At 42.2% G+C, this 17,346-nt stretch overlaps 1 protein-coding gene across 1 annotated transcript; it reads right to left on the reverse strand.

Moving 5' to 3' along the window:
* Positions 1 to 318: 318 nt before the first annotated feature.
* Positions 319 to 15,721, reverse strand: hps3 (HPS3 biogenesis of lysosomal organelles complex 2 subunit 1). The gene is made up of 23 exons (XM_070908527.1): positions 15,671 to 15,721; positions 15,470 to 15,541; positions 15,040 to 15,133; positions 14,829 to 14,902; positions 14,133 to 14,335; positions 13,094 to 13,169; positions 12,544 to 12,658; positions 11,662 to 11,812; positions 11,470 to 11,561; positions 10,809 to 10,983; positions 10,563 to 10,644; positions 9,963 to 10,120; positions 7,591 to 7,699; positions 6,847 to 6,976; positions 6,705 to 6,804; positions 5,955 to 6,132; positions 5,335 to 5,568; positions 4,513 to 4,710; positions 3,987 to 4,190; positions 3,727 to 3,831; positions 2,471 to 2,677; positions 2,240 to 2,327; positions 319 to 1,346 (listed from the first exon to the last, which is right to left on the reverse strand). The coding sequence occupies exons 1-23, from the start codon at positions 15,719 to 15,721 to the stop codon at positions 1,219 to 1,221; spliced, it is 3,024 nt and encodes a 1,007-aa protein (XP_070764628.1). The 3' UTR covers positions 319 to 1,218.
* Between the last annotated feature and the right edge of the window lie 1,625 nt (positions 15,722 to 17,346).

Genomic DNA, 17,346 nt, shown 5'->3' on the forward strand with positions numbered 1-17,346 from the left:
ACAAATATATACATACATACACATATATGCACACATATATAAACATATATATATATATACATATATACACATACATATGTACACATACATACACAAATATATACATATATATAAACATATATATACGCTATTTTTTTTAATGAGGTCACTTTACCTTTATTAGTTCAGCTTTGTTCTCTTTGTTCTTAGCTGTTATGCCAATTCCTTGTCTGTGTTCACATAATAATGCCATTCTGATGTGACAGCTGTGAGATTATCACACACTACAGTGAGCTACTAGTATTCATTTAGTGTGAAGTGGAGAACAAAACAACTCTAAAGCTTTCTGTTTATTGTTTTTTCATTTTTTAACAGACCTCTGCATACATTGAATCAAAAAACGTTGAGGACAGAAATCTGGTGATGGACCCCACAGCTCTAAAGTGCTTTAAACTGCCTTCCTGCACACTGTAATAAATAAAAACTAAATGAATGCAGTAGCGAAACATTAAAGTTTTTATTCCCCCACATACACTGTGGACCACATATAGAAATGTGTCTCTGCAGCTCTGACAGTGGGAGATAGAAACATATTTTAAAATGTTTCATTGTAAAATTTCATCACATTACGAATGACAAACACAACTCAGAAATGCAAAGCAACCACAAACTTCAAATCCAGTAAAAAAAAACAACAATTTAAAGTTAAAGTTATAGGCTGGACTGATTAGTTCCCATGGAATCTAAAACCATTTTTGATTCATGACCTGCTTGATATACTGTAGTCTGTTCTGCATATTTTATTCATTACTAAGTCAGCTGAGAAAAACAGAGGACACATCAACAGAGTGACATGCAGAACCTGCATGATGGTTTCAACTCTCTACTCATTTTCATTTCAAAGAACCAAACCAGCTGGATGAGAATAAACAGGATTGTTTTAGCCTGATAACAGAATGTTAGCCTGAATTAGTTAAGCCGCATTTGAAGAACGGGGGCCTGTACCAAACAAAGTCCGGGTCATGGCATGGAGATTATGTTTTGAGTGTTCCCAGGTTGAATCATCCCCAAACACCATTGTTGAGTAAAACCACAGAGACGCCCAACTGCTCCGGTGCTGCAGTTCAAGTGGAAACAGTAGACTGCAGTTGTTCTAAGACAGATTGCCACATTTGTCTTCATCTATTCAAGTATATATATATATATATATTTATATGTTTGTGTGTGTGCGTGTGTGTGTCAGGCCAGCAGGTGTCTCTGGGTACATGTCAACAGGTGAGGCAGGAAGTATGAGGCGGTGCCGTCGTCGGGTATCAGGTCCAGGAACTCTGCGGGGCTCGTCTCCATGGCAACCACAACGAGCGTCTCTGTTGGCATAGAAACCAGCAACATTAAACCCAGACATCCAAACAATCAACCTCCGTGATTGACATTTCTACTTTTATTCTATTCTTAATAGAAAATGACAGGGGGTCAGAAAAGCTACACCGACTTCAGGATTTAAAAAATACTCACTATCACTACTATCTTAACAATTTTAACAATTAACATTGTACTTTATCTATGTCTTATTGCTAATGCTGCTCTGCATGGCTAATTTGTGCAAAATATGGTTATTAAAAAGGGCACAATTGAGCATTGCACTCCCGTAACATTGTTGGACTCACAATGGAAAAAAGTAAATATCATTTCCTAATAAATAATTGATGCAGCAGTCTTTTTTATTCCATGCATTTGTCTTCCTTGTCAAAACCTGGCGCCTATATTACCCACGATGCAACTTGACTGGATTCCCTCGACTGTGCAAGCCTGTAAACAGAGTTGCAGTATTGCTCATTTGTGCTCTGTTGCTTTGCATTTCTACATATAATGAATATATTATTATATATCATATTACGATATCGTTTGAATTGATCATATTCAACTAATCAGTTTTATTTTTTTGTAAATACAATACAAATACAATGAATACCATCACGAAGGTCTAAATGTTGTTTCAAGCCCTCTCTGTACTACTGTGAGCAGTTCACTTATTCCCACCATGTGTACATTTGTTACACCCCGAGGTTGTTAAAATACAGAGGATACAGTGTCCTCAGTGCTAACGATGTCCAGATTGTTGTCAAACCTGCTCGAGATTTTCGTCTGCAGTCAAAGGAGCCAAATCGTCACTCTGGCCAACGCCAGACAGAACTACGTCAAGTGGTCATCTGGCCTCAAAAGAAAGTACTGGGATACTTTTGACAGACAAAGCTTCTACCTTTGAGGGCAGCCAATAGGATGCTGTTATCCGCGGCAGCTCTCGTCCTGTTACAAAGCTCTGGGAGCAGCTTCTGCCACCACAGCGCCTACAGAGATTAGACAAGACAGACGGGGTGATAATCACTGGGTGTAAACAAAATATTCTAAAAATACAGACATGCTACAGAGAGAGAGAGAGAGCCGAGTGAAAAGGTTCACTCCACAGTTCAGGCTACTGCTCAGTACACACCATATTTCTGTCTTGTAACTGGTGGTTGGCGTAGGCTATGATGGCCTGAGGACATCGGTCCAACAGCTTTTCAATGCTGCTTTCATACTGCCCCCTTCTGGTAGCACAGAGGAGGTGCAGGCTGAAGCCCCATAAGGTTTCCTCTGACAGGCGCTCCATCAGAGGCACGACGGAGCCCACAGACAGGGACGGACCACACAGGAGGGACTGGAGACAGAGAGTCATGAAAAAGTCACGAAAGAGAGACAATGTAACTTTGAGGAGATGAAATAACACAATCTTTGTCTTACAATTAGAAAAGATGAATATAAGCAAAAAAACAACAACAACAAAAAAAACACACCTTTGCTCAATTCAATACCTTCAGGGGTTTTGCTGTCACAGCCTCACCTGGTCTGGTATGACCAGTAGTTTATGGTGGCTAATGTTAGCTAATGTTATCCAACTCTGGATAGATTTTGCTGTGTAACTGTAATTACTGAGTCAGTTCGCTAACCTTTTAACTCTATTTGTGCTACAGTTCAGGTCTAAAGCCACGGTTTCAGAAAAACTGAGGTGCTGTGTCCAAGTAGCCCCACGATCTCAGATTTCAGATTAATTTGTTTGGTTTTTTTTTATGTGTGATTCTTTTAACTATTCTATTATTTATTTTGTAGGATTTTTCATTCATTTAAAAACAGCTGTACGTCCCTGCATTTCTCCACCGATGGTCTAAAAGTTGTTTTCTAAGAGTTTCGTCTACTCTCGTACTACTCTACTTCTATTTATGCAAACAATTTAAAATGTACTTCATGCCCTACATAAAGTTTTAGGAATTACCATTATGCTGTAATTGCCACTTGTGTCCACAGAGGTCGCTGTTCTGCGAGAAAGTTACAGAGATTTGCTCGAAAGCTACATTTGGGTTAGGGTCTTTCCTCACAGGCCTCACAGTCATACCAACAGCTCTCAGTGCCACTCATCCTAGGTTCAAATCTCCATAAATGTATTATTTTATATACATACACATTGAAGTTGTGCTTCTTTTGTACATATTTATAGCTGTATTCTTCCCTACAGCTAAATGTGGCTCTATTGTTGTGATGTAAGTGTTGTATATATGTGTGTGCAAGTGCTCAAAGGAGTGCATTTAATCATTCAATCAGTTCCTTTTTAAGTTTATAACAGCTGATAACACCTGGAAGGCAGATGGTCTTTTAATTAAGGTCACTTGATTCTAGATACTTACTGACTTATTTTGTTCATAGACAAATTACCTGCAGTTTGTGTAGCGCCTCCTGGTGTTGGAAGCTGGTAGTGTGAGCTGGATTGAGAACAGTGAGCCACGGGTGCAGACCACCGTAATGGGAGCACGAATTGATCTGAAACACACCCAAACAAACACGAGACACCATGATTGAGCCGGTCAAATATCACAAAGTCCAACAGAGTCCGACAGAAAATAAAAGATGGCATTTGAATTGAACATCTCTCTACCAAACAAAGAGAGCAGCGGTGTCAGTTTCAGCCACTGTACCAGATCGTCGGCGCTCTTCAGCGACCTGCGTCTTGAAGGTGTGTGTGGAGGGTTGGGGTGTGTATCCCAGTTTGCGTTTGTCAGTCGGTCAATGTAAACTGAAGCCAGTCGGAACAGAAGTTCCTGGATGACAGCTTCCTGTGAGGAGGCCATGAGCATCGCCTCCCAGAAATCCACCTGTAAGCAATTCTCACAGCCCAGCTCCTAGACACACACACACACACACACACACACACACACACACACACACACACACACACACACACACACACACACACACACACACACACACACACACACACACACACACACACACGCTTTTATTGCTATTGTTTACGAGATCTTGAGGATTGATCAAAAGGGACAAAATTAACACCTTGTATTAAATCATCTTTTACGATTTTATTTTGCAGCTCAATTTCATTTCTAGCCTCCTAATCTGTGAATTACCAGGTGCCAGTGACACACACACACACACACACACACACACACACACACACACACACACACACACACACACACTCACCTTGAATATGTGATCAGCCTGTTCCAGCTGAACTTTGTTGTTTTCATGTAAAGCCACCATGGCAGCCACCAGCAGCCCTGGTTGGGACTTTGCCATCTGACGAGTCAACGCTGTGGGACGGATGTGTGCGTGCTGGCCTCCGCCTCCGCCATGTAGCAACAGCTTCGGCTCCTCGATGAACCCGTACACCAGCAGCATCTGAACACACGCAGACAGACAGTCGTCTGGATTCACATTCCCAGTTACTGATTCATTTGCCCTTGACTACACCAAGCAAACAAAGAAGCATCAAGTCTAAAAATGTGACAAATGTCTTAAAGCTTTATAACTTGGCACAATAGTGGAACCCAAGAAATAATGTCAGAATCCCTGAATGCATTTTACTTTGAATAATTATTCAGTCAAACCAGGGGGAAAAAGTCCCTCTTTGGTTCAACTAGTGACAACCAGTACACACATGCAATCTGTGAAGAGGGGTCTCCAGCAGACATTGCATCGTTTTAGGGGGTCACAAGTTAAAAAGGTTGGGAACCAGTGCAATCGTGCCTGTTACAGTCGCTCCTGTTTGTTTTCTTATTTTTTCTTACTTTCTTCCCTTATTCCTTTATCATAACTTTCCACCCGGGGACCAATAAAGTATTTCTGAACCATTGAACTCGCTAGAAGGAACTAAATGTTAACGTGATAGCGAGTATGTATTATCAAATTAATGAGATAGATAAGATACATAAGTACAGATATCAATTTCTTCTTCACTTGGTTGCATCCTTCAATACACACACACACACACACACACACACACACACACCTGTCCCCTCTAACCTCAGCGTGTCTTTCCATCAGCTGTGTGTGCTGTGGCAGGTCGTCCAAAAGCAACATCATGGTTGCCATGGCGATTGTCAGTGGAACCGACACACCGACTGTGTCCTCCAGATGCTGTAAGATTTGCAGCGTACGGGCGGGACTGTGGTTGATCATGGGCGGGCTGGCACACACGCTGACGAGCTGTGAGGGCTCCGATTGGCTGAAAATGTCTATGACCTCATCAGCTGCTTCCTGTGGAAGGAGAATTCTTTCATTCTACTTTTCATTTTGTATATTAATAGTCTTATTTTGGAGAACCGGTGGTACAAGTGATACACTGATAATGATACAGTGGCTATGATATAACCTGTAAATTGTATACAAAACTACAATAGCTAAGACATTGACACTGGGCTGTGTTCAGGGAGAACTTAGCCGTTAAGTTAGGATGCAGATAAAGACAGTTTGTGGCGGTTGACTTGCTCCATGTTGTAATGCTGCAGAGTAAATATAATAATGACTTATTCAATACGGTGGGCATCTTCAAAACAGCTCTCGAAATACCCGGTTTCACAACAAGACTAAGCGTGACACAAGCAGCATGCACAGCTTCCTGTCGTGTTTATGTTTGTGTGTACCCGACTGAGGCTCTGCTCCGTCTCTTCTAACAGGTAGTGCGTCAGGTAAAACAGGAAGCCGGGGCCGTAGGAGTGAGGGCTGCTGGGAAGCGGGCGGTTCCGGGCTATGACCTCCGTGACTGATAGACCAGACATCCTGTAGTACGGCAAAGCCAGGTGGCAGTCCTTCTGACGGCCCCTTCCAGAAGAGAAAACACTAGAATTAGTGCTGAAGTTTTCAGGTAAAAAGTTAAGCCACCAAGATTTTTCAAGGGGTGTTAAGCTTCTCTTTAAAAAAGGTACTTAAGAGGTCCATAAATTTGCACATTTGAATTCCAGCAATATAAGGAAACCCAAATTTATATGAAGGGGTGTGTCCATAGATTAAAAAATTATTACTTGAAGAGAACCAGGGGGGTTACAAATCAACTGACGCTCTTTTACCTGAAGTCTGATCTATATAGGTTGACAAACTCACCCAAACACAAGACCTGGAAACAAAAGTCAATCTTCATTATTAAAACTTTTTCCATGCTATCTCCGATTGTCTTCCAGTAACTGAAGATCCCAGAGCATTCCCAAAACACATGATAATGATTTGCTCTCTCAGTCCCACAGCCTCTCCGGCATGCTGTCTGCCTTCCTGTTGACTGTTTAAGTGCTGGTGTTATAAAGTATCTAACCCTACTTTTCGATTAAGGGATTTCTGAAGCCGTTTTAAGGTATGTTGGTCCTTTAGCGCAAGTGTGTGTGTGTGTGTGTGTGTGTCACCTGCTGAAACAGTCTCCCAGCTGTGCACAGTTCTGCCTGAGTGCCTCCTCCAGTTCTTGACTGTCTGTCTGCGCAGCTGTCTGTTTCTCGGCCGGTCCGTCTGCGTCCGTCTGCGGGGACGCCGCGGGGTCGCCCTCGCTGCTCTGCTGCTGCTGCTGCTGCCCTGATGTTTGGAGTAAGGAGGCGCGGAGGAGGAGGTGAGCTTCGCTGAGGAGGTGACGAAGGCTTTCGGCCTGCGGGCTGGTCTCTGCGTAGCGCTGGCTGTATTCAACCTGACGCAGAGAGACGCGCGAGTATACAGACTCATGAACATATAGTGGACATATTCAGTGAGCTTCACATTCAAAAAGGTGATAAATCTGTATCGTGTCGACACTTTTCTGTCTGTAATCCAATCTGAAAACCTCACTTTAAGTTAAAAAAAAAAAAAAACCTTCTGCCGAAACAGTAAGAATTTCATAGTCTGTAAAAAAATAAATAAAGAAAGAATAAAAAGAATACAGCACGTTGTCGCACCAGATTTAGGAAAAATGAAACCGGATTCTAGAAAAGTTAAATCATTTGGAATGGAATGATGTTGAAATAATCTCACTACGTGTACTTTTTTAGAAAATAAAACTAACAAAAAATGTCTTAATACGGCCCTTAATCCTTCTCAAAACAGATGCATGTCACAATGGAGTGTATTTATATATTTAATATAATATTAATGTTTTTCTTGTTCTTCTTTTCTTTCTCTTCTCTGCATGTTCAATGCATGTTTTGCTTCTGGTCTTGGATTTTTTTCATGATCATCATTAATAATTATGCATATAAATGTACAGGCGTTGAGTTTAAGTTTATTCTTTTTGTACAACAGTTAAAAGAGTGAGTACGTCCGCGTTACCATCTCCTGGTAAAGAGTGAGGGGGGAGACGGTGTCGACCACGTAGAGGTTCCATCCGTGTCCTGCTGTGCTGGTTTCTCTGGGAGAAGAGATTGTCCACTTTCTGCTCCTGAGGTCAGAGGTTAAACAGAGAGGGGTAACAAAAAGTAAAATCAAACAGAGAGAGAGAGATGAGCTAAATCCCAATGTCTTATCTCACTAGAGTAGTTGTTTAGCTCATCTCAAATGTAAACATGCATTAGGTGCCGTGCATCACTGATTTGGCCCCCAGTCTGGAGTCCAGAAACTGAGATTCAGCCGGAGTATCTCCTATTTAAAGTTATTTCAAAGCTATAGGAAAATAATGGCATGCCATTAACTCCTAGAAATGTTCTTCCCAGCAGTTTCTTCGCCCTCGTTTTTTTTTCATTTTGGCTCACCTTGTGGATGCGTCTTCACAGGACACTGATAATACACTGAAGACACACACAACCAGTACACTGAACCTGAACAAAGTTGATTCCACGTGTACCACGACATCGCACATGCATTAGAAACTACCAAACCAGACATGAGGTCGTATACTGTGATCATGGGTACTGCAGTATCTGCATCAAACATATTCCCAGTAAAAATAAAAAAAATAAAAACCTGTCGGATATCGTCACATTAATACATCAACTGCATAATACTACAATGTAGTACTACATGTTATGATCATGATCAAACAAACAGTTAGTGAACTGTTAGTGAACAGGTTAATATGGTCCCTGGACAGAGGATAATGTATTTGTGTGTACGTGTGTGTTTATATTTGGCCATAGATGACAGGGTTTTTTAATGTTCTTTAAAAAAAAGGTGTTGAATCCTTAGATACGACGACAAGCACAGGTTGCCAGGCGTATGAGCACATAAAAAGAAATACTGAAATGCGTGTGTATGCATGCGTTACGAGAAACCAGGAAAGGGTCTAATAAATTGTTAAGTTGAGCCGAGTGAAACCAAAACGTTTCATTTCAGTCGATTAGTTTGTGAGCAAAAAGTCACACGCACACTGAGGGCGGTTAGGCAGGTTATGGTCGGATAGGTTTAGGAGCTAAAACAGGAAAGGTTGTCACTTTTAGACCAAGCTGTGAGAAGGCGCACAGAAATGTATGGAATCACTGGCTGTTTTAGAGCCTCAGAGCTTCATCATTAGCTTCTGTGCTGCTGAGGGTTTAGTGAAGAAATGGGAGGACCTTTTTGCACTTATTTAGAAGGCTGACACAACAAAAAATACAAATAAAGTCTCAGGAAATATGAGTGCTTTTCATTTGTCTTAATTATAAAAAAAAGAAAAGATTAGCTGGCGGGAAAACAGTTTCAGTCCAATCTGTCGAATGTAATCTCCGAATGAAAGAGCTTTCGTGAGCTGTAGTTTTTCAATATCCGCGTGAAATGTTTATATAGTTTGTTCCTTATATGCAAACTATTCAAATTGCTGGATTAATGTCATCAATGCTAATCCACAATTAGCTTCATCATTACAGAACTGAGGTCTGAAATGATCCAAATTGTTATACAATTAAATGGATGTCTAATGGTTTATTTTGATACAGGGAAAGCTCACAGGGGAAATTCTTTTTCTATTTTTGCTGAACCTTCACTTCCCTTAAAAACATGGTTAGACTGAGGCAGAGAAACCTTGAGAGGTTGAACTTGTGTCCACTATTTTTTCCACAAGGCATTTGTCATGAAGTAGGAAAAACCTTCAGTACTCAGCTAAGGCTTACCTTAGTCAGCCATATTTGTTTCAAATGAAAAAAAAAGAAATGATGAGAGACAAAGCCTTTCTTTAAAAGTGAAATAGAATCCAAATTAGTTGAGGTTTCCCTTCCAAACAAGGGCTAATCTAAAGATTCGGTTAACAATCATCTGCCAATGAGAGTGTTTCGAGTGTTTCTGGAGTTGCAGCTTGGCCTGGAAGTGACAACAGACACTGATTGAGGGGGGCGGGGAGGAGGGGGGTGGGGGGTGGGTTTGTCTTACAGGAAGGGGCGTGAAAGAAGGCTCTCCAGAGCCGGCGTGGTTGCGGGATCAATTCCCACCGCCAGGAAAATACCAGTCAGCAAGGTGTGTTCTTTCAACTCGCTAAAATAACAACACATACACAGTGAACAGGTTTATAAATGCATGAATGCCTACACACACACACACACACACACACACCACCACCAGTGCTGAGAAACCCCTCTTTAGAGTATTCTGGTACCCGCAGGGAGGTATATGATGACATATCCGATGAAGCTTTTAAAGCTAAAAGGTGTATTATCTATACACCACCACAGTCATGTGCATTTGTGTCCAGGTGTGTGTCTAACTCTGTGTGTTGTATGTGTATGCATGTGACTTACAGGCCTCTGCGGTGTGTGTTGCGCTCGGCCTCCTCTGGTGTCTCTGTGTCGGCGGTGGAGAGCAGGATAACGTGGTGGCCGTAGACACACACCGACCGAAGACCGATAAACAGCTGCATCCTGAGCGCGCACACCTCCAGGCTGCAGGGAGGACAGGCCTTCAAACACACACACACACACACACACACACACTATTACCCCAAGTAATTTTGGCCACTAGAGGGCAGAGGAACTCCATAACAAGCTGACAAACCCACAGCCTGACATATTCTCCCCTAATAAATCAGTAATGGCTGTTAGCAGTCTACGTTCACATCCGGCAATCACACAGCAGCAACATCATCATCATCATTCGTTTGGAGTCATATTTGTGTCCACCTGACAAAATAAAAGTCCACTATTCCCTCTCTCTCTCTCTTTAGCTGCGTTTTGGTCTCCACCGACTCCTGAGAATAACATCTGACTCTCTAGCTGTTCGATGTTCTACCTTCTTCACCACGTATTCACTGACTTTGTATGTCTGCTGTTTGGCGCGTGTCAAGCAGCGTATTGAAACAGGGTTGAGGTGAGCGGCAAGACTTTTTAAGGTTAGGCTCATACCTTCATGGTGGTATCGATGTAGGGGTCTTCAATCCTGGCTGCTACTGCTGCACAGCGCACTGTGAAACACTGCACTGCACTCCTACCAGACACACACAGAAATCAAGATACAAGGTTGTGACTTAAGGGATGAACATACTCCATCTTAAGTCACTTCTAGTATCTAGTACTAATAGTCTAGAACTAAGGCTTAAAAAAACGTTGAATAGAGGCGAATCATTCGATCAAATCAGACTGCAGACGGACTTTGTTATGACGTGCAGCAGGTGGTCTGTGAGCACCGCCTCCAGGACCTTCTCTGGATACTGATAGACTGAGAGGAGCTCGACACCACCCTTCAGGCTGTACAGGTAGCCGGCGGTGGGGAGGGAGAAGAAGCAGAACACACATGCTGGTTCCTCCAGGGACACTGACTGGTTACCTGGAGAGAGAGAGAGAGAGAGTAGAGTTATGTAACCAATATTGTGGTTACCAATTCATGCACACACACACACACACACACACACACAACACAACATGTTAAACCACACACAATTACTGAAATGTCCAATATTCGATTCTTCCGCCGATGGATTATGATTTACAAAATCGAGCCCAATGGTTCACAGATATCCCAGATTCCGGTGGGATTTTTACTGAGCTATCTGCCTTGTTTGAAGATGTTGACAATTATTTGTTTGAAAAAAAGTCCTTGAAAGAAGAAAAACATTTTAAAATAAAATTTAAAAAAATCGAACAGGGAAGGCAGCTCAGTACAGCTAAATTAAGGCATAACTGACCTGACTATATAAATGGTTTGATTGACTGTTTTCCGTTCACTGCTTTATTGATATTCTTCTGACATACAAAGAAGAAACTGAGGGTAATCCCAACATAACGCTGGGACAGTATATCTCATACTGTATGCTGTACTGACCGGTGAACAGCGGGTAGAGCTGCAGGGAGTGGAGCTGAGTCTCTTCCACACTGCAGCCCTGGAAGAAGTCTGGAGTAAAACGCCTGCAAGAGACACGTGATATCAGAAATACACTGTACTCACTGTAATGATCTAATGCTCAAACTGGTTCTCAGAAACACACACACACACACACACACACACCTGAAGAGCACATATGACAGTGTGTATTGTCCTCTGTCCTCGAGCCCGGTCTTTTCAATGCTGACGGGGATGTCACAGTCTTTAGCTCGATCACCAAGCAACTCCTGGTGTCTCGGAAGGACCAGAAAGTCAGCCTGGTCTTCTAGGTGATCTGCTGCACACACACACACACACACACACACACACTTGTGATTCTCTCATTATACTAAAGCACACTAAACCTCGATGGTAGCCAGGTGTGAAATGAAGTGAACTTCACAGGAAAATACACAAACATATTCAACAGCTTTTGGCAAAACATGAATAGCTTAAAGATCCACACATGTTTAAGATATATGAAAATACACTACTTGCAATAATCATTTGGGTCTGATCTCTTTCTTTCTCACAAAAAAAAAAAATCAAATGACTTTATTAAACATTCTTAAAATGACATCCAATCCTTCCCCCTCATTGAAAAATTCAGAATCTATGAATATGCAATTTTTTGTTTTATTTCAAGAGTTTAACTGCGGGACACAAGACGTCTCGACAGCAGTGGTGACCTCGGCTCCGATGGGGCCTCGTCCGTTTGCTCCAACAAAATCTGATTTTCTGGATCCGAACTTTCACTTAAAAGGGAAGAGAAGAAGCTCGGTTTTTCTTCTGGGCTTAGATGGATTATGAATTACAAATCAAGCCCAATGATTCACGAATGTCCTAGAATCAGGTGTGATTTTACTGATATCCGTGTAGAAATCAGCCCTATTCTTCTTCTATTCTAGCCTTGTTTCAAGCTGTTGATGTTGTTGTTTTTTTTTTGGAAAAGTCCTGAAAGAAGGGAAACAGCACCGATAATGAAAAAATATTAAAACTTGAACAACAGACAAAATGGGTTATAACCTTTATCGGTGGCTGATGAATCTTCCGGGCTTTTAGGTTCAGAGGACGCATCCAGTTTCAGTACGAGCACCTCCAGCTCTGCCCGCACTGCCACATATCCTCCGCACAGCGCCACCTAGGGGGCAGAGGAGGTGCTAGAGTAACCAAGGCCACAGGCTGTCATTTTCAGCAGCTTGAACTTTGGAAATACCTGAACAGAGGCAAATGTGAGTCTTCTGTTTATGAAATTATCAAGAACTATTTAGGATTTTTTTCCTCTTTGTGTTCAGTTCTAGTTCATTCTAAAAGGTTAGCTGAAAACACAATGTGGACATGGGACTGATATGTTTGCATGTACTCATATAATAGTTACAGTTAGTAAGGATAATAATTATCATTGTTTAGAGTAACTCTTTTGGATTACACCTACAACAACAGAAACCACATACCAGACCGGTCAGTATGGGGGTCAGTCGCTGGTATGATTGTGTAGCAGACAAATAGATTGAACTATGAGGAGAATGCCACAAGAATAAAGTAAAGGAAGAGTTAAAAAAGTGTTTGAAAGTACCTGTTTAGGCTTGATTTTTTGAAGATGCAGGATAACCGAGCGCTCGAAATCCAGGACGGAGAGGTTCTGGTTTGAACTCGAGGCCTGACCTGAAAGCAAGGAGGAGGGCAGATCAGTCGGAGCAGCACACCACGAGAGGACTCAGAAAAGTAGACTTTGTTGTCTTACCTCTTTCACTACAAGGACAGGCACCGCTTACGAGCACATTCGTCCCTTTTCAGGTCAGTAAAAAGACACCTATGACCACATACATACTGATCGTATTGCACAGAGAACTCCCTTTGTTGGCGTACCACTCATGGAGACTGTTTCCTATGTGAGGACTCTTTTAACGCAGGGCCTCTACAGATAATGGACATGGACAGTGTGCATTATGGCAGCACAGACATTTTGCTTTTCACGTCTTCTTTTGGGGGTGGTAACTGGAATGCTCCAGTTTACACACGATAGACACGTTTTGGTTAAAAATTAGTGTTTGCCTGAAAATTTGTTCACTCTTATGCATCGTTTTCCTTGACTTACCTTGACTCTGATTGGAGCTCTGCAGGGTGTTCGGCCAAGTGCTCTGAAGGATCTGCTGATTCTGATTCTGCTGTGGGGGGGGGGTTTTCCCCAGAGAAAGAAACATTATGCCACTATGCAACATTTAGGGTTCATTAATAAGAGTCCACTTTGTCTACAGTAGGTAACTAACAATGACAAAAACATGCTTAATATGAGAGATGAAGCTGATGATGAAATACAACTTCTAATAAAATATACCACATGTGATATTTTAATACTTTTTAAAGCCTTAATGATCATTTTAATGTTGTGGAAAACTGTCACTTCCTGGGAAACAGTGAATCTTTAATGGCAACCTCATCGTGCAGTAGTAGTAGATCTGAGCATGAAATCTAACCGAGTAAAAAAGTAAAATGCCGTTTCATATCAGTCTTTAAATTAAGATAGGATGTATGTGTATATGTATATATATATAAAAAGGTCCACAGAGGAGGAAAACTCCCAGATTAGCAGCTGGGTTCTCACCAGGCTCTGCTGGTTCTGTCTCCTCAAAGTAAACAGAACCAGAGTGTTCTCGCAGCCGACCAGAAGGTCTCCTGTTACGGAGCAACACGCCACAGCAACAGGACGCTCTGACAGAGGGATCTCAATGATCTCCATCTGCACACCTCCCCGCATAGACGCCCCGCGCAGCAGGTGGCCCAACAAACGCACCCCGACACGGGACTTCTCCTCCGCCTGAATAGAAAGCGTGAAATAACTACATGCAAATGCATAATTGCAGTAAGACATACAGGTGAAAAACTAAGCCTCATACTCAGACAGACAGTCAGAGAAGGACTGACATCAAACTGTTGTTAAAAGGGTTTAAAACCTGGTCTCAGGCCGGACTGCTGAGCATGAAAAAGTCTGCTTAAGAGCTCATTTGGTATATTTCCACACACATCGGTGGACCAGGTTTAATGTGAACACAACATAACGTACCTGACTGTCATTCCAGGTAATTGTTTTCTAGTTGATTTTTTTTGTTAAATAAAAGCTGCAATACGTTTCTATCCTATTCCCTAGCTTAGATCACATTAAAGTGATAATGTGATCTAAATGAAAGACACCTTTACCTCAAATCACATCAAAAACACAAGGCAGAATGGGGTGTACGCATACGTTTCATAGCACTATACATGATATGATATAAAGCATTTGTGGGAAAGCTCAGCTGGCCAGTGCGTACCTGGTAGCGCCAGTTGGTGTAGGCTCTCAGGTAGGTGCCACTGTTCTTTTCCTCAATGGTCACCAGGTAATCTCCTAGATGTGAGGGGAGAGGCAGAAAGGAAAGCCAGGACGTTAATCACACCGTAAACCACTACCGCTATCAGCGGCCTCGCTCGCATACAAAACGAGAAACAAATACACTGCTGCGGGTGCAGCGGCAATGTTTTCACCTATCTCGCTGTGCTGGATGCTCCTCACAGTGCCCATGGTGGCGAAGCGACAGATGAGAGGGCAGCCCTCCTTCTCCACACTGTAGGCCTCCACCTTGATTCAGTTCAACACAAATCACAACACCACGCAGTCAGGGTCCCGCAGAAACCTTTCATCCCCAAAAGGTTATCTCTTAAGCATTATGACAAACTGATGCGCACTGACACTCATGAGTATTCCCACAATCTGCCGACATCTAGGTGTGTTTTTTTTGTTTTTTTTTAAATCAGGTTACACCGATACTGTAGATACAGATTAATATTAGCCTTTTAATTAAGATTGGATATCCATTTTGGATGGAAATGAGGGTTTAGTTGTAGTCCACACACATTAATTTCAAAAAAACAACAGGGCAACTATGGTTTAAAAATGTGCATATTTCAAGTTAACCTTGCATCCTCCAGTAGCCACCACGAACAGGGCTCCACCTCCACAGCAGACCAGCCCAGGCTCCTGCTCCACCTGAGCCACAGAGAGGGAAGGTGGATCAGTTAAAGACCCGATACAAATACAAAACATATATATATATATATATTTTTTTCTTTTAAAAGCAGGCATGCTTTGACTCAACATCAGCCGGGCTCAATTTACCTGTACTATCTGCTGTGAGGAGAAAGGATGGCAGTTGTAGACGTGCACCATGTTTGGTCCGCCTCAGGGAGAGAGCGTTCAGTCCGGGGTGGAAATTTGTATCGACTTGTTGACTGCTGCTTTCTCTTCTTTTGATGGTTGAGAAATCTATAAACTCCACAACCTTTCACTGCGTTTCTTGGAGGCTTCATCCAACAGGAGCACCTACCATAATACAAAGCATTTTAATTGAGTCCAATGTCCCATTAGAACATGGGATCCTTGTTAGAGCTGGACAGTTGAGAGATATCCCATCGTGATATGAGCGTCGGTGACTTGGGATTTGGGTTTCCATACAGGAAAATATTTTCTGACTTGCCTCTTGTGGTATGTAGCCGTGCAGGTAGGCTCGCTTTTACTTCACCATCAATTAGTCAATCGACAGAAAAGTAACCTGCAACTATTTTGATCAATTATTCATCTTTTCTGTCATTTTTTTTTTTTTTTTTTAAAGCAAAAAGCCAAATATTCTCTGGTTTCGGCTTCTCAAATGTGAGGATTTGCTGCATTTCTTTGTCATCTGAGACAACAAATTGAATACGTTTGGCTTTTGGACTGTTGGTCAGACAAAGCAAGCAAAGTGAAGACATCACTGTGGACTGGGAGAAAATGTAAAATGTAAAAGGCTTTTTTTTCCCACAATTTTCATAGACTAAACAGTTAAATGGAGAAAATATTTGTTTTTATAGATAAAATACTTGCATCCCTTGTGTAACATCACATGTAAAACCACCTTTTTTTTTACATGTAGTAATTCACATATGAGCAAATGTGGCGTTCAGATGTTTGCATGTAGAAAGCAGTTCCCATGAAACCTGGTCAAGTACAACGGGAACTATTTACATTGATTCTTGAATGCCTCCCAGTTTGGTCATCGGACCGACCCCCCGAAAACCATGACTCAAAGCTTCTTCCACTGAAACCACCACACCTCACCTCGAAAATACCATCACATTCGAGGCAAATCAGTCCAAATGTAACGCAAACTAAACGCTGAGTTCAGGGTCCCCTCCATCTCCGCGCTGTGCGGTGTGTCTTTCCCTAATCGATATCACATGCCGCAGTCTTGTGAGCAGCAGAGGGTGTGGGTGTGTGTGTGTGTGTGTGTGTGTGTGTGTGTCAATTCAATTGAAGGTTCACGTATTTCCTCTTCGGTTTGCTCGCAGAGTCGGAGTCTTTACACGAAAGGAGCGACAGCTTGTTCGTAAAGTACCTACTTTGCTGCCAGGTCTTCTTCCGTCGTCAGCTGCAGTGCTCCCCCCCCCCTCAGCAGCGGTTTCACGATTTCAAGCTGCGAAGCAGGAAGTGAACCGTCAACCACAACAACGAAGCGCCCCGCCCACTCTCGATTTTCATTGGCTCACGCCCCTGCTCGTGTTGCGTTGGACGTTTCCGTTGGCTATCGAGCTGTCACAATCCCACGGCTGGATCTGCCTGTATTATGACTTTTCTGTTGTTGTTGTTGTTTTTTTACAGACATTAGTTTCAGTAGAAGCAGAAGAAGAACTCTTTAGTACTAGTTTTGCTTTGGAAAAGCTATAAACCATAGACTAGAATGGTACAAGCAAAACACTTGTTGTTACGGTGAACAGTTGCCTATTAATACATCCAGCTGACACATTAATATTCATTTGGAG

This window comes from Enoplosus armatus, chromosome 7 (genome assembly GCF_043641665.1).
Source record: "Enoplosus armatus isolate fEnoArm2 chromosome 7, fEnoArm2.hap1, whole genome shotgun sequence".
NCBI classification, from domain to species: domain Eukaryota; kingdom Metazoa; phylum Chordata; class Actinopteri; order Centrarchiformes; family Enoplosidae; genus Enoplosus; species Enoplosus armatus.